Source organism: Aspergillus steynii (genome assembly GCF_002849105.1).
Source record: "Aspergillus steynii IBT 23096 chromosome Unknown P170scaffold_5, whole genome shotgun sequence".
Classification (NCBI taxonomy): domain Eukaryota; kingdom Fungi; phylum Ascomycota; class Eurotiomycetes; order Eurotiales; family Aspergillaceae; genus Aspergillus; species Aspergillus steynii.
In genome coordinates, this window is record NW_020194402.1 from 2,028,540 (window position 1) to 2,049,132 (window position 20,593).

A 20,593-nucleotide genomic window follows, 5' to 3' on the forward strand; every position below is an offset into this window, starting at 1 on the left:
GGAGTGCCTCCTTCGTATGTAGATTGTACTCGCTACTGTGTATTTCCAGGAGCCGTCCAGAAGTGCGACGTGGTCCTGAGCGATAGAGGGAGGGAGGGAGAGAGGATTCTGCAGTTGATATGGATGATCGTCCCATTCTCTAGTTTATTTTCTCTTCTTTTTCTTTTTCGGGGTTTTCTTTTTCCTCTTGATTTTTCCCCTTTCTCGCTTGGACTGAATCCTTCCCAAGATGGGTGTTCTCTTGACGATGTCCCCCACGATGTGCGTCAATCCGTGCGTGTCATTGGGTTTCACTCGCGCGACCAACCGCATTGACGATTGGAGGAAGGAGGACAGCAGTCCGTGAGCTGGTGAGAGGAGAAAGAGAGAGAGAGAGAGAGGGAGGGAGAGATTGGAAAAGAAAAGCGGAAGAGAAAGGAAGAAGAAAGAAGAAAGGGAGGAGGGGCCAATGAGCGCACGCCAGGAGAAAGGCCCGTCTCTTCTTCCAATCGATGTTTCCTGCCGTTTCGCCCTCCGTTGCGCTTCTTTTGCTCGCACAGCAATGGAGCAATGGTTACAGGCCTCGGTGGTCTCCTGATGTCTGGTCCCCCTGGCAAGCCATTCGATCCTTCTGTCTGCCATCTGCCAGAAAGCATCATCCTGGCATTCCGTGCATATCATGACATAACCCGGCGTAATCCCTCTTACACAGGGCTCATGATGTGGAAGGGACTAAGCAGGGAAGAGAGCTTGGGCTTCAATTCTGGTCGGGGAGTCAGATGCGAGGATGAGACGGCACGGTGTGGCTATGAACCCGAGTAAGTTCCGAGGAGGGCCTCTTCCCTCCCCCCGGTCTATACAGAACTGCCTGGGGACGATAGTGCTGATGCTTAAAGAAGATTATCAGTGCATACAGCCGACCTCCTCCTCCCTCCTCCCTACATGAGCCTCGTCTAGGCAGAAGGCTTCCATGCATATCCATATCGACAGGCAATATAGACAAGATGATGGGATAGACTCGGGGTTCATCTCACCGATCCCTGCGCTGGGGACGGAAACCTCCACTTTAGGCAAAAGGTAGGGCGCATAACCATGCCTTGGTTGGTGTACAGGGAACTCGGCAAATATGACGCTGTGGATATACATGAAACCGTGTACATACCCTCTCGCTCCCTCCATCGGAATAATCCCAAGTGCCCAAGACTAACGGCCAAGTTGTGATGCCGGAGATGGACTTAAGCGGCCAGATATGAGGACAGGGAAAAGCCGCCCTCCTTGGCAATAAGATACCTGATAATATAACACGAAGAGTCACAGTGCTGACCCAATGACCGAATTGGCGAGAATCGGAGTGACTGCCCATCCATTGGTGCTCACTAGATGCCGACTCTGACCCCGGTTCAAAAGCAAACAACCAGGGCTAATCAGAAATAAGTAAGACTGCGGGAATTCGGTGACCAGACTAAAAATCGGAATAAGAAAAAGAAAAAAGAGAACCAAGAAAAAGAAAGGTCAAAAGAAGTATCGTGCATTGATGGTCATGTCAGGACATTCTATCCGGCCAGTTGAAGATGTCCAGGAACAAGGGAGACAATAAAAAAAAAATACAGAGGATCTCTCTTTCGTTGCCTTGGAAATCGAACAACGCCGAGAGAAAAGGGAAAAAAGAATTTACAAGCGGTCATCTGGAAGAAGCATGCTAGCCTCACCGACGGCCAGGAGGTCGAAACTTTCCTCGCTGGTTGTTGTCGTGGGAGAGCTGGCACTCACACCCTCTGGGAAAACATACTCTTTCTTCTCCCGACTGGATGGAACATCCCGGTTCCTTGACTGCGCCTGCCACGACTTGTCTCCAATCCACTCCATTCCGTCGCCGGCTCCATGAATGTCCGCCTTGCGACGGGCTTTCTCGCGCTCCATGAGAGGAAGAACGGCCGGCTCCGCGGCCCTTGACTCATTTTCGCCACGGGGGCGAAGGTCGAGATTGCGATGATGCCATTCGCCCAGGAACATGCCGTCGACGTCTACTTCCTGTCGCACGTCTAACCAGTCATCCATATCCTGGCCATAGAGCTCGCGCAGCTCCTGCGGCCCTGTCGTCTTGAAATTCTTCGCCCAATGTGGCTTCGCGCCCATCTCGCGCATAAGCCACTCGAACGCCTCGTAATACCTCTCCGTACACGGGGGATCCCGGAGATACGGTCGATAGAGCGTCGCATTGAGATACAGCGTGGGTCCGTCGGCGCATGTAGGGTCAAGAAACGGGCGAGGATTACGGTTGTGCGTCGTGTCGGAGACTCTCACCTCGATTGGACAATGCACCCACACGCCTTGGACAGGTAGCGGGATCTGCGCGGTTTCCATGTCGCCGTTCAGCCAGGCGGACAGGCGGGTAATAGCCTCGGGACCCTTTTCCAAAGGCAGGGCCCACTCGTTGACAAACTGCGAGTACAGACAATTCATCAACAGGCCCTGACGTGCCGGCTCCACCGCTTCGGTCACCACGGACTCGGCTTTGAATCCATACTGCAACCCAAACACCAACCACTCCACCCACGGGAGAATCCGGGGGAAGTAATTCGAGAGGGCCAGCAAATTATGGTACACATGATATCCAAACCACTCCCCGTAGAAATTCGCGGGTGGGGCCCGCAGAGGTTGGTCCGTCTTATCGGCATGCCACACAATCGCACTCTTCAGATATGGCATCCACCAGACGCGGACAAACTCATGCGAGGTCCACACTCCCGACGACCATTCGTCCAAGACGCTGGACAGCGAGCGTCGCGTCTGCCGCCAGGCAATCTTGAACGTGGGTTCCGCCTTGAAGGTGATCTCCACAATGATGCCCAGCGCTCCGAGAGAGATCAGAGCCGCCCGGAAGAGCGCCGCATTACTGGTCGCGCTGCAGCGCACCAACTGTCCATTCGCCAGCATCAAGGTCAGAGACGTGATGCACTCGGAAATCAATCCGTGGCGCAGAGAACTCCCGTGCGTGCCCGTTGTGATGACCCCGGCGATCGACTGATCGTCAATGCTACCCAAATTGGACAGACATAGGCCGAACTTCTCCAAATGTGCGCCCAAATCCCTCAGTCGAATCCCCGCCTCCACTGTCACCAACCCGGTATCCTGCGAAACCTCCAGCACCCGGTTGAAATCGTCCAGATTGACCAGCCACGCCGAGGTGCAGGTCAGGTCGGACGGCGAGTGGCCACTTCCCGAGGTAACCAAGCGACGACGACATCGCCGAGCCAACGTCACCACCTTCTCGATCTCGGCAATTGACCGCGGTCGCAGGTACAGTTCGGGTCGCGAGAAAAAGGTCTTCGCCCACGTGTGATGGAGATGGTCGGAGGAAGCGCGGAAAGGCACCGCGGGGTCGAGGCGCGAAAGTTCTCGGAGGACGGCGGGGTCGAGGTTTGGAGACATTGTGAGAGGGAAAGGGAGGGGAGGGAGAAAAAAAAAAAAAAAAAAAAAAAAGCAGGGAACAGGGCTCCAAGGGTAGAATCAAATGCGGAGCCAATCAAGACATACTGACAGGCGCGACGAGTTGTGGTCCGTCCGGAATGAGAAAGATTCGGGCAAGTCGTACGATAAAGAAAAAGAGCAACGGCGGATGATGATGAAAAGGCAGCGGCGGATGACGGCAGCGCGGAGTGGGTCGGGGTTCGGTCCGGCCGATTTTCGCTCTTCATTAATTTCTGGTAGACAGTTCGGTTGGATTCAGAGTCTAGCATCGCTGAAGAAAATGATAATACAACCGTCGGTCCTCTATCCATAAACCCGGCAAATATCCATACATGCAAAAGAGCAAATGTCCCCTTCCCATGGGAACCAAAAAAAATATCAGCAAAAAAAAAAAAAAAAAAAAAAAAAAAAAAAACGCCAGTGAAAGCATGCAATGAGATCGCCCGAATTCAATTCGCTCCATCCCAAGGCTCCTTGGATCATGCTCCTACCCAGTTATGTCATGGCGTTGGCTCCGATGGACCGCCGTCTCTGTACAGGCCAGTTATATGCACAATCCAAATGCACGAATCTATCAACATGAAAAAGAAAAGAAACCAGAAAGAAAGGTAGGCCGAAAGATCGAGGTATAGATCAGGTTTTAGGTGCGAATGGCTTCGATGGCCGCATTCAAGGGGAAGACTCGCGGAGGAGGCGTGGAGGGAGAACGCGGCACCCATTTCCGGAACGCACTGCGACAGGAGTCGGGGATTCCTCCGAGGGCGACGTAGCTTTTAGGAATGAAAGGTCGATCCTGGAGAGAAGCAGCCAGAATGCCATACTCGTGCGCGAAGACCACGGCCGAGGCGAATTCGCCGGGTCGGTTCGATGATTGTTCGCCAACGATCCTGAAACGAGCGGGTTAGCAACTAGGTCAAATCGATATGGAATCCGAGAAAGTACTTACACGTAGATCTCGAAGAAGATATCCAGAATGAAAACCCCCTTTCCGGCGAGATCGTTCTGGCAAAAAGGCTCCACCTCCTGGACGGTGTCATTCGGTCGGATCACTGGCGATGCCGAGCCTGATCGCCGCAGCCAGAACCCTGATCGCTGTCCGAGTTCGTGGTCGATGCGAAGCAACCGCAGGCGGAAATGATCATAGTTGGGTTTCAGCCGCCAGAAATCCGAGTCCATGTAGTCGCCAGTCTCGGCATATGGCGGGAACACCTCGAAGAAGCTCTCGGGTTCCTCGCCCTCGGTCACTTCTTCGAATTCGCCCGTCAGACCCAGGTCCATGCCAATCAGTCGAGCAGCGCCGATCTCCTCTGCCGAGCTTCCTTTGCCTTTCCAGAGGTACAACTTGCCAAACATGGCCGAAATCACAAAAGGATATCCGGTGCACAGATTGCGAGGCGAGAGGTTGACCTCATCGAACACCATTTGACCCAGGTGCTTCCGCCCGCAGAGCATGAAAATCGCCGACGAACTCGAGCGGGAGCTCAATCCACGACGCGTGATCAGGATGCCGCCAAGCGCTTGGATGAACCGGGTGGTTTCTTTGCCTTGCTTGATGACTTCGAGTTTGGCGCTGTTCTCCTTCGCGACTCTTCGAGAGAAAGACTGAGCGTCATCCAGCGCGGCGTCGGCTACATCATCACCGCACCAGAGATGGACTTCCGAGCGAATGCTGCCTTCGGCTTCAAACATGTGCACGCACAAGTACATGCTGCCCTCGTACAGAATGTACTCCTGGTTCACTGGGAGGTCCTGGCGCTTGCCGTCTCCCGTGATCTCCCACATCTGCTTCTTCAGCGTCCGGATTTTTTGGTTATCGTTTTTGTTTTCCAGCATTGTTTGAGGATCGATGTCCACGCTATTGCTGGAGCTGGGGAAGGTCTTGAAAAATCCGGAAATCGCTTCCAAGGACTCATCCGCCTGGGGAACCAACGAGGCAGAAGATCTCGGCGATGAAAGCTGATCGGCAGGGGTATTGAATTTCGGAGGTACGGGAGGGGATGGCAGGGCCTTGTCGCGCGGAGACGAGTCCCTGGACCAAGGAGACCCTACGCCGGGAGTCTTCCGATATGATGGCGGCGGGTGGATATAATTATCTTTGAAGCTTGTGCGCAGGGGCGAGGGGGATGGAGACGAGTATTGAATTTGAGAGGTCCGGGCCTGGCCGACAACAGGGGTTGACGGATTGGAGGCTTTCGACGGAGGGGTTGGTCGGTTGACGGGAGAGTCCTCCAGAGATTCGATGTCTTCACTGGAAGTTCTTTCGTGGTCTGAAAGGCGTTGGCCCATGACAGGCGAAGGGGATGGGCTAAGTCCTTCTGATTTTTGTTTGATGTCAACCGAAGACATGCGCGGAATTGTCCTTCTGAACTCCGTGGGCTTGTTGGTCGCCGACGGAGTAAGCTGGGCCAAGCTGGTCTCCGGCGAGTCTTGCGATCCAAAGTCGATATCCGGCAGTGGCCAGTTGGAGCCACCAACAGCGTGCTCAGGAGGGGTCTTGACCTCTGGCTCCTTGCTATCCACATACAAGGATGGGATCTCCTGGGGTTCTTCCTTGTCCTCCGGGGCAGGCTCCGGAGCAGGTTCCGGCACCTGTGATGGGGTGGTGGCATTTGGAAGACGCCTTTTTGGGCCTCTCGCACGGTTCTTCGTTGCATGCGTAAGGGGTGCGGCGGACTTGGACGCTTCTGCATCAGCCTCGTTGGAAGAAGTCGAAGGAAGCGTTTTATCGGATCCACTCGCCGCAACGGGTGGTCCGCGCGATAGGAGGCCCGCCAAGGCAGGATTTATTCGGCCTGCAAGTTTACCTTTAGCAGCAGGACCTTCAGTGGCAGCAGGCACGGTCGTTGCCTGCGCATCAGTGCTCAACGGCAAAGCACCCACCGGTTTGATGGCTCCCTCTTCCGACTCCTCTTGTTTTTTCTCCACCACTGGTGCGTCATCCTGTTCACCCGAGTCGACGGGAGCGCTGTCGTCATTCTTTCCAACGTCAAACGGTTCAAATTTGACGGGCTCGAGCAGAGTGACAGGGGCATCAGCCTTTTGTTCTTCCAAAGTTTCAGGCTGCGTAGGCATATCTCCTTGTTCCATGGACGCTCGGGGGGATGGACTTGGGGCCTGCGTGTCTTGCGAGACACGGGGTGTTCCAAAGTCTTTTGAAGGGGATGTTGGCGTGATAGGGGAGAGGTCGTTGTTAGACTTGCCCAGATTGTTTCGCTTGGCAATGGCTTCTGGCACCAGCGATGGGGGGGCATCCATCTCTCCGGCAGTATTGCGCCTCAGCGAGCCTCCGCTGGATTTTATGGCATCTTTCTGCTTCAGAATACTCTCCTTCAGTTCGTCAACTCTTTGCGACTTCTTCGGTCCCCCAGTCGTGTTGAGTGCCGCCTTTCCTTTCAGGATGTTGCCCTTGAGCTCATCCGGCGCAACATAGTTGGAAGCTTCCGTCTTCTTGAGTTTTCCAAATATATTTTTGAATTCGGGTTCCTCTTGACGTGACTCATCCTTCACCACCTCTCGGCGTCGAAGATTGGCGCGGAAATCGATCACAGGAGACTGGGGCTTCGGCCGATTCAGCAGAGGGTCTCGAGGGGAGGAAAGGGGCATGTCGACACTTGACTTCTGGGCGATGTGAAGGGTGGGTGCGCGCTTGCGTCGAATAACATCCTCTCCGGTACTTTGAAGCTCGGTTTCCGCCGCCGGAGCTTTGTCCGAAGCGATGGTTTCCGCTGCGGGTTCGCTGCTGTCTTCGATCGGTGCCTTGTTGCCCTCCGGTTCGGCGACTTGAGCCTCCGGTTCCTCGTTGGCCTTGTGTTCAGGCACCTCCTTCACTGGACTCTCGGGCTCTGCCCTAGCCAGATTCTCTGCCTCTTCCTTAGCCTCATTCTCAGGCTCTTCTTTGACGATGTTCTTCTCCTCTTCGTCCTTATTCTCGGGCTCCTCGTTGGGCTTGTTCTCAGACTCTTCCGCAGGCTTATTGAAAGGTTCCTCCACAGGCCTGTTTAAAGTCTCCTCCGTAGATTTGTTCAATGGCTCCTCCACTGGCTTTTGTAAAGGTTCCTCCTTCGGCTTCGATATTTCCTGGACACCCAAGAGATCTGGCATTCCGGATACACTTGAAGTCTTCGAATGGCTACCGGGAGCAGCAGTCCGCATGAGACCCACAGGAGTGACTTCCTTGAAGCTGTTCTTTCGGCCCAAATCGATGCTGCCCTTGGACTGTCGGTCTCTCACCCAAGGTGGCGTTGCCGATTGTGAGGGCTGTTTCTTGTGCCTTGGGGAATCTGGTCGATTCAAGGCACTCTCTAGCCAAGTAGATTTTGTGGGACTCCACCGCTTGGGGTCCATTGTCCTCGACACTGCCGGACTAGTCGGAGGTAGAGATCCAGTCTCAGAGCCTTGGTCGTTGCCTAGTGCACTAGTAGATCTTGCGTGGAGAGAGAGGGGAGGTCTGCCGGGCGACTCGTGAGAGCGTGCAATGCTATTTCCGCCGGACACTGGAGGCGTGGATGGACGCTCACCGTCCATCCCACTGGAGGATTTGGTGTTGAGCGCGAGAGGTGGTCTGATAGGACTATCTTCAAGCTGTGTGCTGACATTGCTACCAGGCACAGGAGGCGTTGCGGGACGTTCACCGTCTTTCATCGTGGCTTCGCTGTGACTCGATCCTGGGCGGGGATGTAAGATTGGACCATCCCTACTCAGTCTAGGAGACGCGGAGAGGGCGTCTGCATTGCTAGGCGCAGCGAAACTATTGCGGTTGTTGGCGAACGAGTTTCCCCGTGCAAGTCCCGATGGAAGTTGAGCGCTCCACCGTTTTGATACACTATCTGATCTCTTCATCATCGCACTCTGCACGAAACCCCCCAGTCCCTTCGTGGGTGACGACGATCTCGAGCGCTCAGGGGAGAGTCGTTTGGGCGATACAGGCGACGACTGCTCCTCCGAACTTGGCTCAGGTTTCGGAGGCTCCAGTTTCTGTGCGCTCGATAGCGGGATCGGCGAGCCGAGACCCGTGGCCGTCGACACCGACGATACACTTGAATACCGATTACTGATACTGCTGTCTGCGAATATTGAGCTTGCTCGAGATGGAGAGCGTGACCGCGCCTCCGGAGTTTCCTGGTGGGTGGCTTCTTTTTCTTGTTCGGCGTTAGTTTCCACTGGAGGGTCATGCTCTTTGGTGCTGCTCTCTTCCAGAGAAGTCTCATGGACGTTTTCTTCTGTAGGCTTGCTGCGCATCGGAGAGCCGAGGCTTCGTTCTGTTGGTTTCAGTGGAGGGGGAGTCTCCTTAGCTGAGGGCGACCAGGCACTCGGGCTCCGAGGCGCCGCATGGTCATCGTTCGAAGTTGTAGACATGGCCCTCCAGCGATTCTCACGTGTGGGAGAGCTAGAGAAAAAGGATCTGTTGCTACCAAGGTCCCGCGACGACGGTCGTTGTTGCCAGGACAAAGTTCCCGTTCTGCTTCGAAGAGGCGAGGTGGAAGTCGAAGGAGGCTTGGGAGATGTTTCGATCTCGCTACCCTCCGCCCTCGAGCCCCTCCGACTCCCGTCCGTCGTCATCGATACGTCGTCTCGAATAAAATCAGACTTCGGAGTGGATTCCCGCTCAGGTTCGTACCGAGTTGGCTCGAGTTGTTCGGGAGGATCGATCGGCCGCGGCGTGGTGGGGGGAGGCATGCTCAATCGAGTGGTATCAAATAAAGAAGGGGAATCTTTCGTCGGCGAGATGGATCTGGCCCGCTCTGCATTGGCACCCCAGGTGAGACACGATCAGCTTCTGAGATTGACCCTCCGGAAACAAGTACAGTTGTCCACTGCACTGAGTCATGACAGCCGCGACCGCGGGCAATGAAAACATACCAGCTCTTCTCGCCTGTCTCTCCTGTCGACCCTTCAAGATTTCCTCCTCCAATTTCTTCGTACGCTCTTCGTCCTCCTTGTCGCGCCTTTCACCGAGCTCCCGGATACGAAGCAGGAAGTCATTGACATCTTCCGTGCCTTCGGCACCGGTTGTGGAAGTCATGGCCACCTTGGCACTTGACGAGTCACAAAATCAAAAAAAGAGGGAAAATACGAGACGCAAGGAAAAGCCCCGAAATCCCGATGACCAGGGCCACAGGACGACCAAAAGGGGAGGGAGAAAAAAGAGAGAAAAGAGAGAGAAGAAAAGAAGGACGAAAGTGCCAGAGTATCAACCCAATCCAACCCAAAAACAAACAAGCACCAGGAACTGTGGGGTTTGGGTTTGGCGAGAGGACCCAACGAGGGGTGGTGAGGATGGCGTGGGAAAAAGCAACGGATGGTCAGGGACAACAGACTTGAGCCGACGACCGTCCGTCGTAGGCGTAGATGTAGATAGCCGAGACCGTCGAAGGAGCGTCCCTTGCAAGGAATCACGACGAGATGCGGCTGGGATTCTCCGCCTTAAACCCTGGGCCGATTTCGCCGGTGGACCCGAAGGGGCAATAATCCTAATCCTAATCCTGGGAAGATGAATCGTCGAGGCTCCGGCATCCGAATAATTCCCACTGCCTTGCTGCGATTACGTCGGCTGCCAGACTAGCCCGGGCTAAGCCAACTAGTTTGTCGTCGCCTTCATTCTTCGAAGCCAAACGAATCTCGCCCGTTTATTATGATTTTCCTGCCTCGGGCATCCACCCGCCGCGGATCCATGGGTCAGGTGACCCGCCCCTGGCAGTCTGCCTGAGGCATCACAGTGAGTTGTGTTCTGGCGGTTACGGTGGTGCAAGATTCTAATTCATTCAGAGGTGCTTCTGCTCGTCACAGACAAGCCCTGAGATTTCTAGGCACCATTGTGAGCATGCAACGTGTGCCCTGCGTGTCGGGTTCCTGCAGAAGCAGGCGCTCCCTGCAACCCATTATATATAGGCCCAGCCACATCATCATTCACTTGATTGCCCCTAGCATGGAGGATAGTATTTGGCCGTAAAAATGCGATATAATTATGTGGCAAGTAATAAATAATAATAGTAAGACAAAACAGAAACATGGCTTTATCATTAATTGACTGTTACTTGTAGTTATCCCGTACCTCAAGCGCTATGATCAGTAGAGGAACAATCTGTCCTTTGCGTCCTGCACCACCCATTCTAGACCTTCATGCAGATTCCTCCCAGTCATTGCACTGCAGGGCAGAATTGTCCACCTGTGGGTTTGGATTGAATCAAGACCGAGTCGCTAGAAAATAGTCAGCAGGGAGACCGGACCGGCAATCATCCCAAGAAGTCCACCACATAAAAAAAATAAATGAAAAATAAAAATAAAAGTTGCAATACCTCTCGAACCTCATTCTCAGTCATACATCCCTCCACATCAGTCTTATTGAGGAAGATCAGCAAACTGGCTCCCATAAGGCGCTGTCAAAATCCAACAATCAGTCCGCGATGCTCGAAAGAACTTTCACGCGGCGGGACGGGCACAGCGTACCTCTTCAAGAAGAAGACCAGCAAGTTCGTCACGGCAATCCGCGACTCGGAGCCGGTCTGTCGCATCTACAACCCAGACCAGCGTATCGGTTTTCTCGAAGTAGTTTTTCCAGTACGAGCGCAGGGTCTTTTGACCGCCGACATCCCCTGTTGGCTTGGCATTAGCGTGTAGCCGAGACGACCTCCGTAGCCATCCTTACAGATGTTCAGTCGGTATCTGGGACGGAGTTAGCATTCCTGGATGGAAATTTTCAAATGGAACAGATGAGAAGTGATAAATACCCTTGGAAATCTATGGTTTTGATGATGAACCCCAGCGTAGGGCTGACCGTGGTGACGTCTTCATTCATGATCTGCTTGACGATGGTGGTTTTGCCCGCATTGTCCAGGCCACTGGGATTGTCCTCCTGGTCAGCAAGTCCATTGGACATCTTGAATGAAATCCAGAGAGATAGTACAGCATCAAAACCCGCATCTCCTTGTCCTTTAGACGGGCTTTCCTCAATATGGACAACATTTTGGCTGGGGGACTGGTTGGTTGGGGAGGGCAGAAGCGGGAAGAGACGAAGTTCCATCTATACAGGGCCATTCCGACATGTCACTGGATCCGAGCAATGAGCATCCTGGCATACCACGAGATAGGGAACTGTGGAGAAACCACTGGATGGGAAATTCAATATCAACATACTGTTTTTTATTGAGTAGATCTAGATTTCTTTAATCTAAACTTCTGTCCGGTTCACCAAAAACTACGCCTCTAACCTTTTCTTAAAGCGGTGGCTGGATGTGCGCGCCGGCAGTCATTCACCGACTTGCCCAAGCATTCAGGCAATGAGGACCAGGCAGGCAGTGACAATCGGAAGTTTCTGGTTCCCCTGTGCGGGCGGCCTATGGGATTGGGCCGTCTTTTTATCCTGCACTTACCTTCAAACAATCCAACCAAAGTCTTCCTTTCGTTAATTATCGAGATGTGGAGGGAGAACTCACAAGATCGAGAGCCTAAAAGTTCCAGTATGGAACTGCACTCATCGGCGGTTGCTAGTGTTAAACTGCCAGCCACAAACCCGGCTCAGTGCCCTGATGTTGCTCAGAACAACCACCCTGAGCACCCCCCCTCATCACAACAAGCACCCCCAAATGGGAACTCAAAAGACTCACATTCTGCACTAGACTCTCCACCTAAACCTTATGTGAAGATCGCGCACCCCTCAATCGCCCTTTACATTGCACCTCACCTCAGAGATCCGGCCCTGAAGGCACTTCGCCCCCCTCAGCGGTATTGTACCAGTCGTCCCTATCGCCCTATCCCCGCCCGAAGTGAAGCCAAACAAACACAGGTTTCTTCTGAGGTTCAGCCCACCTTCTTCAAATCCCACCTGGTCACTCCTCCTCCAAACCCCTCCCAGCTGAGAAAGGAGTTCATACAAACTCCAGTTCAGTCTCAGCCTCCACAACCGCCCGTTGAATCCAAGGCGAATATAGACCTGCCCGGCAAGTGACCACATCGGGACACATCTTTTTCTATATGTTTGGATAGCTGAAGCTAATGATTGAGCAGAGACACAGATCAAGCTCGATAAGATGTCTGACACCGGCTCAGATGAGATCATGATGGCGCGTGGCAACAAGTTTCGAGGTAAAGCAGAGTCATCTCAGCGTTCTGGTGGGCAATCCCCCGGCAGAGCTACTAGGGGTCGCAAGCCTCCAAAGCTTCACCTCGACTCCAACGGCACAAAGGGGAACCAAGAAAATGATCCACAAGGCAAGGCTCCTGGAGGCCCATCCGCTACCCCAGACAAGGCAAAGAAAGAGGCATTGGAAGAGTTGGAGCGACTGCGTGCAGAGATCGTCCAGAAAGCCCATCTAAACCGTTTCAAAAACCTTGAATATGATAGTGCCAATCCAGAAGCCCTGGTCAAATGCAGAAAGGGACCAGGAACGGACCCTAGTTCAGATTTCTACCGAATCATGGCACACCGTCGCCGCGAAGGAAAGGTAGCCACTGTTGTAGAAAAGACAACCCCTTCTTCCTCAGACAGCGCATCTTCTGAAACAGCAGCAGCAGCAGCAGCAGCAGCAGCAGCAGAAGAAGAGGTGACGATGGACCCCGCCATTGCATATGTTATACAATGGGAGCAATACATCCAAAGCCCTCACATCTACCCTATCGTCGAGGATGGAAAGATGCATTTATCGCAGACTCCAACTGCAGAGCATGAGCATATCGAACGGCAGATGTCGCAAACCGGCATTGATCCGGCCAACGCTCAGGTTGACAAAGACATGCCGCGCCCAGACAACAAATGGGCCGACGCCTTCTACGCAGACTGGGAATACCGGCCTCGCGCATACTCTGGCCTGGAGGCTTTCCGCGACTGGTTTCGCCGTTGGCTCGATAGCAACATTCAGATCTGCTGCTATGCAGATATCTACCACGAAGCGTTCTTCGACGGCACAGCTCATCCCGACGGTGTACGCACCATGTACATCCCCAATCTGGACGATAAAGAGACTGGACTTGATAAGAGCGATGAGATGAGTATGCTTCATGCTCATGAGACCGCGGAGGGATACTGCCACAATTGGGTGCTGCATACCAGAAAACACGAGGAGGAACAGCGGGTTCAGAAGGACTTGCGACGGCAGGCCTACATCGAAGCCATGAGGGCCCCACCCCAGAGCAATCCAAACTCCCCCAAGGCGAACGTCTACTTGCGTCCCGCCCAGTTCGAAGATTCCCAAGGAATTCTCCAGATTATGAACTGGTATGCCAAGAACTCCACGTTGAGCACTGACGTCCGGAATCTTGAAACGGGAGACGTTCGCCAGCGCATTGAAAATTGCGAGGAAAACAAGTTGCCCTTCATCGTTGCCGTCGAGCGCAATACCGGACCAATTCGAGACAACTCACCTGAGAATATTCTAGGCTATGCTTTGGCCAAAGATTCCGTTGGAATAGAGACCAGCGGTCGTTTCACAGCGGAGCTCCACGTTTTCGTAAAAACAGGGTTCAAACGCCAGGGCATCGGAAGGTGCCTGATAGACAAGCTGTTGGAGGTGTGCGATCCCACCTACATTCCCAAGGGCGGTTACTTTTTCAAGGCCACCTTTGACGAACAGCCCAGGTTTGGTGCCGGGGGTCCCCGCCGACTGGCTCGTCTTTTCTTCGCCGTTGGTTACCAGTCTGAAAGAAGCCACGAGGCCCGATGGCTGATGGAATGGCTGTTCGATAAGTACGACTTTGAGGAGCAGGCTATTCTGAAAGGAGCGAGAGTGAAGTTCGATCACTTGTAAGTCTATAGTCCTCATCCAAGGTAGCAAATCTAACCGTCGTCAGTAACGACGTCTCTTACCTTGTTCGAACCGTTGGCTATACCTCCAACATTCGATTCGAATATTGAATCTTCTAAACGTCTACTGTTGGGTGCCTAGGGAGTCACTGTTTTGGTTTGATTGAGCCGATATCTTGACGTGTTCTCTAAGAAGGCCCGATATTTTCTTTTGTCTAATTTGCTTTCCTGCTTAGTCGAGAGATTGCATTTCCTTTACCAGCCCAATGAGAAACGTTGGGAATGGTAAAGGAAAAGAAAAAGAAATATCCAAAAAAAAAGAAAAAAAAAAGAACAAAAGACAAGCAAAAGAGAGAACTGCGATTATCTAGTTGAAGAAAAATGGTGTATTTAGTTTTGCTGTTTCATTTGTTTGCCTGAACAGCGCGGAGTTTCCATCTCACACTCAGTTTAGTCCCGCCAATCGATCGGTGGATCCCTTCCAGCCCGTTCACCAATCAACGTAGCCCACCGCCTCCCCGATTTTCTTCTGCCGGTAGAGTGTCTCACCGCCTCCGCAGTTTGAACTTTTTTTTTTTTTTTCTTTTCCTCCGAGCATAGAGGAAGTTCAGGTGCGGCAGACCATTAGGAGGAAGTGGTCCCAGAAGTCTTTCTTTTATCCATTTGCATTTTTGATTCTTTTTATCTTACCATTGTCAATAATTTCCGGTGACATTATTCCAGCACTTCCTTGTATCCATCAGCGGACCCCAATTCAAAGAAATACCCGTCCAAGATGGCTCCCAACCCGGCGGCCAAGAAGCGGAGTTCCAGAGACGACGATTTCGTGCTGACGCTCTCTGACGACGAGAACGACACCTTCGGAAAGGCCAATGAAGACGGCGACGACAACGAAGAAGACACGGCTCTGGCGAGCGCGAAGAAGCGCAAGAGAGACACGGCGGAGGCTGCGGCCGGAAAGAACAAGAAGCAGAAGAAGCAATTGAAGAATGGCAAGTCGAAAAAGGACGCTGCCAAGCCGGCGGAAGAATCTGCCGACGAGGAGGAGGAAGCCGAGGCAGAGAATGCCGGCGATGACGACGGCGCGCTGAACCCCGATTTCGAGTTCGACTTTGGCGGTATTGCGAATACGGTTACCGAGGGCTTCGATGGCTGGGGCGCCGATGACAGCAAGGCGAAGAAGGAAGACAAGGCCGGGGTCGACATTGATGATATCATCTCGCGGCGAAAGGCAAAGAAGGAGGCCCAGGCGCAAAAGAAAAAGAAGAAGCAGGAGCTCGAGAGCGAGAGCGAGGCCGAAGATGACGAGTCGGATGGAGGCATGGAGGTGGATTTCAAGGATGACGAGCTGCTTGCTGATGACGGATTCGGTATGGGAGCCGACGGTGAGGCTGAGTCGGAGGATGAGAATGAATCGGGCGACGAGGAGGAGAAAAGTGGCGAGGATGAAGACGAGAGCGATGACGATGACGACGACGACGAGGCCGCCTCTGATAACGACTCCGTTGCAACGCCCGTCAACCACCCCGATGACGATGGCTCCGATAATGGGTCCGATGCCGAGAGCGAGGTTGATGCCGAGGAAGAGGAGAAGCGCAAGGCCTTTTTCGCGCCGGAAGAGAAGACAACCGAACAGTCTTCGGCAGACCTGGCGAAGATGTCGTTCCAAGAGTTCAACCTCTCGCGACCAATCCTCCGTGGTTTGGCCGGCGTCAACTTCTCCAACCCGACCCCCATTCAGCGGAAGGCAATCCCCATGGCTCTACTGGGCAAAGACATCGTCGGTAGTGCCGTTACGGGTTCTGGTAAGACCGCTGCCTTCGTTGTGCCCATCCTGGAGCGTTTGCTCTTCCGTCCGCGCAAGGTTCCCACTAGTCGCGTCGCCATCCTGATGCCCACTCGTGAATTGGCTGTCCAATGTTACAATGTGGCAACGAAATTGGCCACTTACACCGACATCACCTTCTGTCAGCTGGTTGGTGGTTTCAGTCTGCGTGAGCAAGAGAACATCCTGAAGAAGCGACCCGATGTGATTATCGCCACCCCCGGTCGTTTCATCGATCACATGCGCAACTCGGCCAGTTTTACCGTTGACACCCTCGAGATTTTGGTTCTGGATGAGGCCGATCGAATGCTTGAAGACGGTTTCGCCGACGAATTGAACGAGATCTTGACCACCATTCCCAAGTCCCGGCAGACCATGCTGTTCTCCGCTACCATGACGGACACGGTCGACAAACTCATTCGAGTCGGACTCAACCGACCCGTGCGACTGATGGCCGACTCCAAGAAGAATACCTCGGCCAACCTGGTTCAGGAATTCGTCCGACTACGGCCAGGCAGGGAGGACAAGCGATTGGGATACTTGCTCTATCTGTGCAAGGAGATCTACACGGGACGAGTAATTGTGTTCTTCCGACAGAAGCGCGAGGCCCATCGCGTGCGCATCGTGTTTGGACTGCTTGGCCTGAAAGCGGCCGAGCTTCACGGTAGCATGAGCCAAGAACAGGTACGTCTTTTAGTCCTTTTTTTGGTACCAACCCGATTGACAGACGCTAACCGAATCAAACTACAGCGTATTAAAAGCGTGGAAAACTTCCGAGACGGCAAGGTGGCGTTCCTACTGGCCACCGACCTGGCGTCCCGTGGTCTCGATATCAAGGGAGTCGAGACGGTCATCAACTACGAAGCGCCGCAAAGCCACGAGATCTACCTGCATCGAGTGGGACGAACGGCCCGTGCCGGTCGGTCTGGTCGCGCCTGCACGATTGCCGCCGAACCGGACCGCAAGGTTGTGAAGGCGGCCGTTAAGGCGAGCAAGGTGCAGGGGGCCAAGGTGGCCAGCCGCGTGGTGGACCCGGCCGTTGCCGACGATTGGGCGGCGCAGGCCAAGGGACTGGAGGAGGAGATCGACGCGGTGCTTGAGGAGGAGAAGCTCGAGAAGCAGCTGTCCCAGGCGGAGATGCAGGTGAACAAGGGCGAGAACATGATGAAGCACGAGGCCGAGATCATGTCGCGACCCAAGCGAACCTGGTTCGAGACCGAGAAGGACAAGCGCGCCGCCCGCAAGCTGGGAGCGACGCAACTGAACGGACCGGAGGCGGGCAGCAAGAAGGACAAGCAGAAGCTGAGCAACAAGGACAAGAAAAAGCTGGACGACACTCGGCAGCGACTGGAAGGCGGCGCCGGGTGGAAGAAGGGCAAGGCGGAGCGCGAGGCGCCGAAGAACCAGTCGAAGCCGAAGGGCAACAAGAAGAAGGGGAAGAAATAAGGGTGATGCATGTGTAGATAGATAGACCTTCATCAGAATCATCGAGAGTTTTGGCCGTGACTCAGGAGCCATCCTCCGTATACTCCCACGTATACTCCCCGATCCCACTCCCGAAAGTGGTTCCTGAGGATTCGCCTAGACGCGGCTACCGTCGGCGCGCAGGGGCCACGTTGCGGGCCTGAGGCAGCGAGTTGGGTCCGGTGTCGGCGTCACCGCCGGGTCTGACATGACGTTTGCGATCGGATGCGACGAGCTGCAGAAGCGGCGGCTGCACAGTCATGGGCTTATTTCAACCATGACAGGCGGGTTATTGGGCTGGTCCGACTGCGGGAGTCACCGGAAAGGAGTCCCTGTGCGTCAGAATGGCACTAAGACGACGCTGGTCGAGAGAGAGAAGGGCGTGACGGGCGGCAAATCAGGTGCCTGAAGGGGCGTCCGCTGTCGGCCGCAGAGAAAAAGGCGAACGAATGGCAATTGAGTCACTCCCATTCGTTCGTCCCTCTTAAATACTCCTCGTCCTTTCGTTCGTTTCTCTTTTCCAATCGTCTTCGCTTCTCTCCTCGTCGGATTCCCTCTCTCCCTCTCTCCCTCATTCTCCCCTGCGGATCTCCCCCCCGCCAACCGCTATCATGCCGATGTATGTTTCCGTTCCCCGTCACCGCCCCTCCCCCTCCTTGATGCCCCACCATTCGCTGGTAACTGACGCTCTCGTGAAGGCTCAAAGATCCCTCCAAGAAGTACAAGCCCTTCAAGCCGCTTCATCTGCCGAACCGTCAATGGCCCGATCAGGTCATTGACAAGGCTCCTCGGTGGCTGGCCACCGATCTCCGAGATGGCAACCAGAGTCTGCCCGATCCCATGGTAAGTTGGAAGATGCCATGAGACTGTTTGGAGCCCCGTAAGGCCGCGGTGCTAATCGCTTTCTCTGTTTGCAGGACGGCGAACAAAAATTCCGTTTCTTCAAGATGCTGGTAGATATCGGGTACAAGGAAATCGAAGTCTCGTTCCCGTCGGCCTCGCAGACGGATTTCGACTTCACTCGCCGCCTGGTCGAGACTCCCGGTGTGACCCCCGACGATGTCTGGCTCCAGGTGCTGGCCCCCTGTCGCGAGGACCTCATCCGCCGGACCGTCGACTCCCTGAAGGGCGCTAAGAAGGCTATTCTGCACATCTACCTGGCCACCAGCCCGTGCTTCCGTCGCATCGTCTTCAACATGGATAAGCAGCAGAGTCTGGAAATGGCTGTTCGCTGCACGAAATACGCTCGCTCCATCACCAAGGACGACCCCACGAATGCTGGCACCCAGTGGCATCTTGAATTCTCCCCCGAGACCTTCTCCGACACCGAGCCCGAGTTCGCGGCGCAGGTCTGCGAGGCCGTCAAGGAGGCTTGGGAGCCTACCAAGGAGGACCCCATCATCTTCAACCTGCCGGCCACGGTCGAAATGGCCACCCCCAACATCTTCGCCGATCAAGTCGAGTACTTCTGCCGCCATGTGACGGAGCGGGAGAAGTATGTGGTCTCGATACACCCTCACAACGACCGCGGTTGTGCTATCGCCGCCGCCGAGCTGGCCCAGATGGCTGGTGCGCAGCGTGTCGAAGGTACCCTGTTTGGTAACGGCGAAAGAACCGGGAACGTGGATCTGGTGACCCTGGCACTGAACCTCTACACCCAGGGTGTTAGCCCCAAGGTTGACTTCTCGGACATCAATGCCGTCATCAAGGTGGTGGAAGAGAGCAACAAGATCCCCGTCAATGAGCGTTGGCCCTACGGTGGCCAGCTGGTTGTCTGCGCTTTCAGTGGCAGTCATCAGGACGCCATCAAGAAGGGATTCAAGCTGCGCGAGGATGGCAATGCCACGGACGACAACGAATGGGAGATCCCCTACCTGCCCCTGGATCCCCAGGACATCGGAAGAAACTACGAGGCCGTTATCCGGGTCAACTCCCAGAGCGGAAAGGGTGGTGCCGCCTGGGTTATTTTGCGCAGTCTGGAGCTGGATCTCCCGCGCGCCCTCCAGGTCGAGTTCAGCAAGATCGTTCAGCGCCGGACGGAAGAAGTCAGCCGCGAGCTGCGCGCCAGCGAAATCACCAGCCTCTTCGAAGAGGCCTACCATCTCAAGTCCAACCCCCGCTTCAACCTGGTCGACTACAACATCAGCACGGATCGCTCGACCTCCCCCGCGCCGCCGGAGCCCGGCAAGGCCCTCAACACCAAGAACCTCAAGCGTCGCTTCACCGGTGTCATCGAGATCGACGGCATCCAGCACGCCATCACCGGTGTCGGTCCTGGTGCCATTTCCTCTCTGGCTCAAGCCTTGTCGAACCTGGGCATTGACCTTGATGTCGTTGACTACAAGGAACACTCGATCGGCGGAGACAACTCCTCTGGTCGTGGTCGTGACGTGAAGGCCGCCACCTACATCCAATGTACCGCGGCCGGCAGCAAGGAACAAGTCTGGGGTGTCGGTATTCACCAGGATGTGGTCCAGGCCAGTCTGATCGCCCTCCTGAGTGCTGCTAGTTCGGTAAGTCAAACTCCGCTGAACCCCATCCCGATTGATAATCCCTATGAGCCTTTTTCTAACTCTTATCCTCTCCGCAGTTCCTCACCAGCCGCGCCGGATCCCCTGCCCCCTTCCGTCCCCACCGCTCCAGCACCCTCACTGCGGATGACATCCACGCCCTGGACAACCTGAACGGCGCCAGCGAGGCCGCCATTCTCGCCGCCAAGTCCGCCGTCAACGGCAGCAACACGCCCAAGGTTGACCTGGACGCTCTGACGAAACAAGCCGACAGCCTGTAACGTGACAGCGATATATAAAAGATGAAAGGCTGAGAAACAAAAAAAGAACATGACGGAGTTTGAATCTTTCCTTTTTTTTTTTTTTTTCGGATATACTTTTGGGATGTGGAGTATTGATTATATCGCAATGGGATTTTCGTGGGAGTATCAGAGTTGGATGAAAGCTCGAATGATGGATGGATACATTGATAAAAGACACATCAATGCAAGAGACGCCAACAAAAAATGTTGAACCAAAAAGCAAGCAGACATGTACAGAATGATCACGAGAAATCCTACTCGTTGTTTTCTTTAATCATAATGAAACACAAAATCCAGTTCATTCACA

The 20,593-nt window shown here is 54.3% G+C and overlaps 8 protein-coding genes across 8 annotated transcripts; 4 read left to right on the top strand and 4 right to left on the bottom strand.

The window, feature by feature from the left end:
- Window positions 1-69: 69 nt before the first annotated feature.
- P170DRAFT_207659 (uncharacterized protein) lies at window positions 70-975 on the bottom strand. The gene has a single exon (XM_024842793.1). It carries the CDS (start codon window positions 658-660, stop codon window positions 145-147), a length of 516 nt encoding a protein of 171 aa, XP_024703453.1. The 5' UTR covers window positions 661-975; the 3' UTR covers window positions 70-144.
- Window positions 976-1,457: 482 nt separating this feature from the next.
- On the bottom strand, window positions 1,458-3,562 carry P170DRAFT_207515 (D-arabinono-1,4-lactone oxidase). Its single transcript, XM_024842792.1, has one exon. The coding sequence runs from the start codon at window positions 3,409-3,411 to the stop codon at window positions 1,651-1,653; it is 1,761 nt and encodes a 586-aa protein (XP_024703454.1). The 5' UTR covers window positions 3,412-3,562; the 3' UTR covers window positions 1,458-1,650.
- A 528-nt stretch (window positions 3,563-4,090) lies between these two features.
- P170DRAFT_447946 (putative gelsolin repeat protein) lies at window positions 4,091-9,472 on the bottom strand (the record flags this gene model as incomplete). Its single annotated transcript, XM_024850928.1, has 3 exons — window positions 4,091-4,337; window positions 4,397-9,191; window positions 9,310-9,472. 3 exons carry the CDS (start codon window positions 9,470-9,472, stop codon window positions 4,091-4,093), a joined length of 5,205 nt encoding a protein of 1,734 aa, XP_024703455.1.
- Window positions 9,473-10,459: 987 nt separating this feature from the next.
- On the bottom strand, window positions 10,460-11,430 carry P170DRAFT_510837 (ADP-ribosylation factor-like protein 2). The gene is made up of 6 exons (XM_024854817.1): window positions 11,354-11,430; window positions 11,178-11,288; window positions 11,096-11,112; window positions 10,897-11,042; window positions 10,746-10,826; window positions 10,460-10,647 (listed from the first exon to the last, which is right to left on the bottom strand). The coding sequence occupies exons 1-6, from the start codon at window positions 11,410-11,412 to the stop codon at window positions 10,516-10,518; spliced, it is 546 nt and encodes a 181-aa protein (XP_024703456.1). The 5' UTR covers window positions 11,413-11,430; the 3' UTR covers window positions 10,460-10,515.
- Window positions 11,431-11,908: 478 nt separating this feature from the next.
- On the top strand, window positions 11,909-12,394 carry P170DRAFT_476796 (uncharacterized protein; the record flags this gene model as incomplete). Its single annotated transcript, XM_024853380.1, has 1 exon — window positions 11,909-12,394. One exon carries the CDS (start codon window positions 11,909-11,911, stop codon window positions 12,392-12,394), a length of 486 nt encoding a protein of 161 aa, XP_024703457.1.
- Window positions 12,395-12,476: 82 nt separating this feature from the next.
- On the top strand, window positions 12,477-14,670 carry P170DRAFT_497262 (GNAT family N-acetyltransferase; the record flags this gene model as incomplete). The annotated part of the gene is made up of 3 exons (XM_024854106.1): window positions 12,477-12,531; window positions 12,673-14,185; window positions 14,233-14,670. 3 exons carry the CDS (start codon window positions 12,477-12,479, stop codon window positions 14,294-14,296), a joined length of 1,632 nt encoding a protein of 543 aa, XP_024703458.1. The 3' UTR covers window positions 14,297-14,670.
- A 131-nt stretch (window positions 14,671-14,801) lies between these two features.
- On the top strand, window positions 14,802-17,508 carry drs1 (putative ATP-dependent RNA helicase DRS1). Its single transcript, XM_024845768.1, has 2 exons — window positions 14,802-16,694; window positions 16,761-17,508. Exons 1-2 carry the CDS (start codon window positions 14,961-14,963, stop codon window positions 17,454-17,456), a joined length of 2,430 nt encoding a protein of 809 aa, XP_024703459.1. The 5' UTR covers window positions 14,802-14,960; the 3' UTR covers window positions 17,457-17,508.
- Window positions 17,509-17,976: 468 nt separating this feature from the next.
- Window positions 17,977-20,455, top strand: P170DRAFT_410833 (2-isopropylmalate synthase). Its single transcript, XM_024846862.1, has 4 exons — window positions 17,977-18,093; window positions 18,173-18,317; window positions 18,392-19,987; window positions 20,065-20,455. Exons 1-4 carry the CDS (start codon window positions 18,086-18,088, stop codon window positions 20,263-20,265), a joined length of 1,950 nt encoding a protein of 649 aa, XP_024703460.1. The 5' UTR covers window positions 17,977-18,085; the 3' UTR covers window positions 20,266-20,455.
- Window positions 20,456-20,593: the final 138 nt, after the last annotated feature.

Bases quoted from the DNA above. Each gene is read 5' to 3' on its own strand.
- P170DRAFT_207515 (XM_024842792.1), bottom strand. From the start codon at position 3,411: ATGTCTCCAAACCTCGACCCCGCCGTCCTCCGAGAACTTTCGCGCCTC.
- P170DRAFT_510837 (XM_024854817.1), bottom strand. From the start codon at position 11,412: ATGTTGTCCATATTGAGGAAAGCCCGTCTAAAGGACAAGGAGATGCGG. The intron at 11,289-11,353 runs GTACTATCTCTC...GGACAATCCCAG, and splicing joins GAGATGCGGGTTTTGATGCT to TGGCCTGGACAATGCGGGCA. The intron at 10,648-10,745 runs GTATTGCAACTT...ACTATTTTCTAG, and splicing joins CTGAGAATGAGGTTCGAGAG to CGACTCGGTCTTGATTCAAT.
- P170DRAFT_207659 (XM_024842793.1), bottom strand. From the start codon at position 660: ATGATATGCACGGAATGCCAGGATGATGCTTTCTGGCAGATGGCAGAC.
- P170DRAFT_410833 (XM_024846862.1), top strand. The intron at 18,318-18,391 runs GTAAGTTGGAAG...CTCTGTTTGCAG, and splicing joins AGAGTCTGCCCGATCCCATG to GACGGCGAACAAAAATTCCG. The intron at 19,988-20,064 runs GTAAGTCAAACT...TCCTCTCCGCAG, and splicing joins TCCTGAGTGCTGCTAGTTCG to TTCCTCACCAGCCGCGCCGG.
- drs1 (XM_024845768.1), top strand. From the start codon at position 14,961: ATGGCTCCCAACCCGGCGGCCAAGAAGCGGAGTTCCAGAGACGACGAT. The intron at 16,695-16,760 runs GTACGTCTTTTA...ATCAAACTACAG, and splicing joins GTAGCATGAGCCAAGAACAG to CGTATTAAAAGCGTGGAAAA.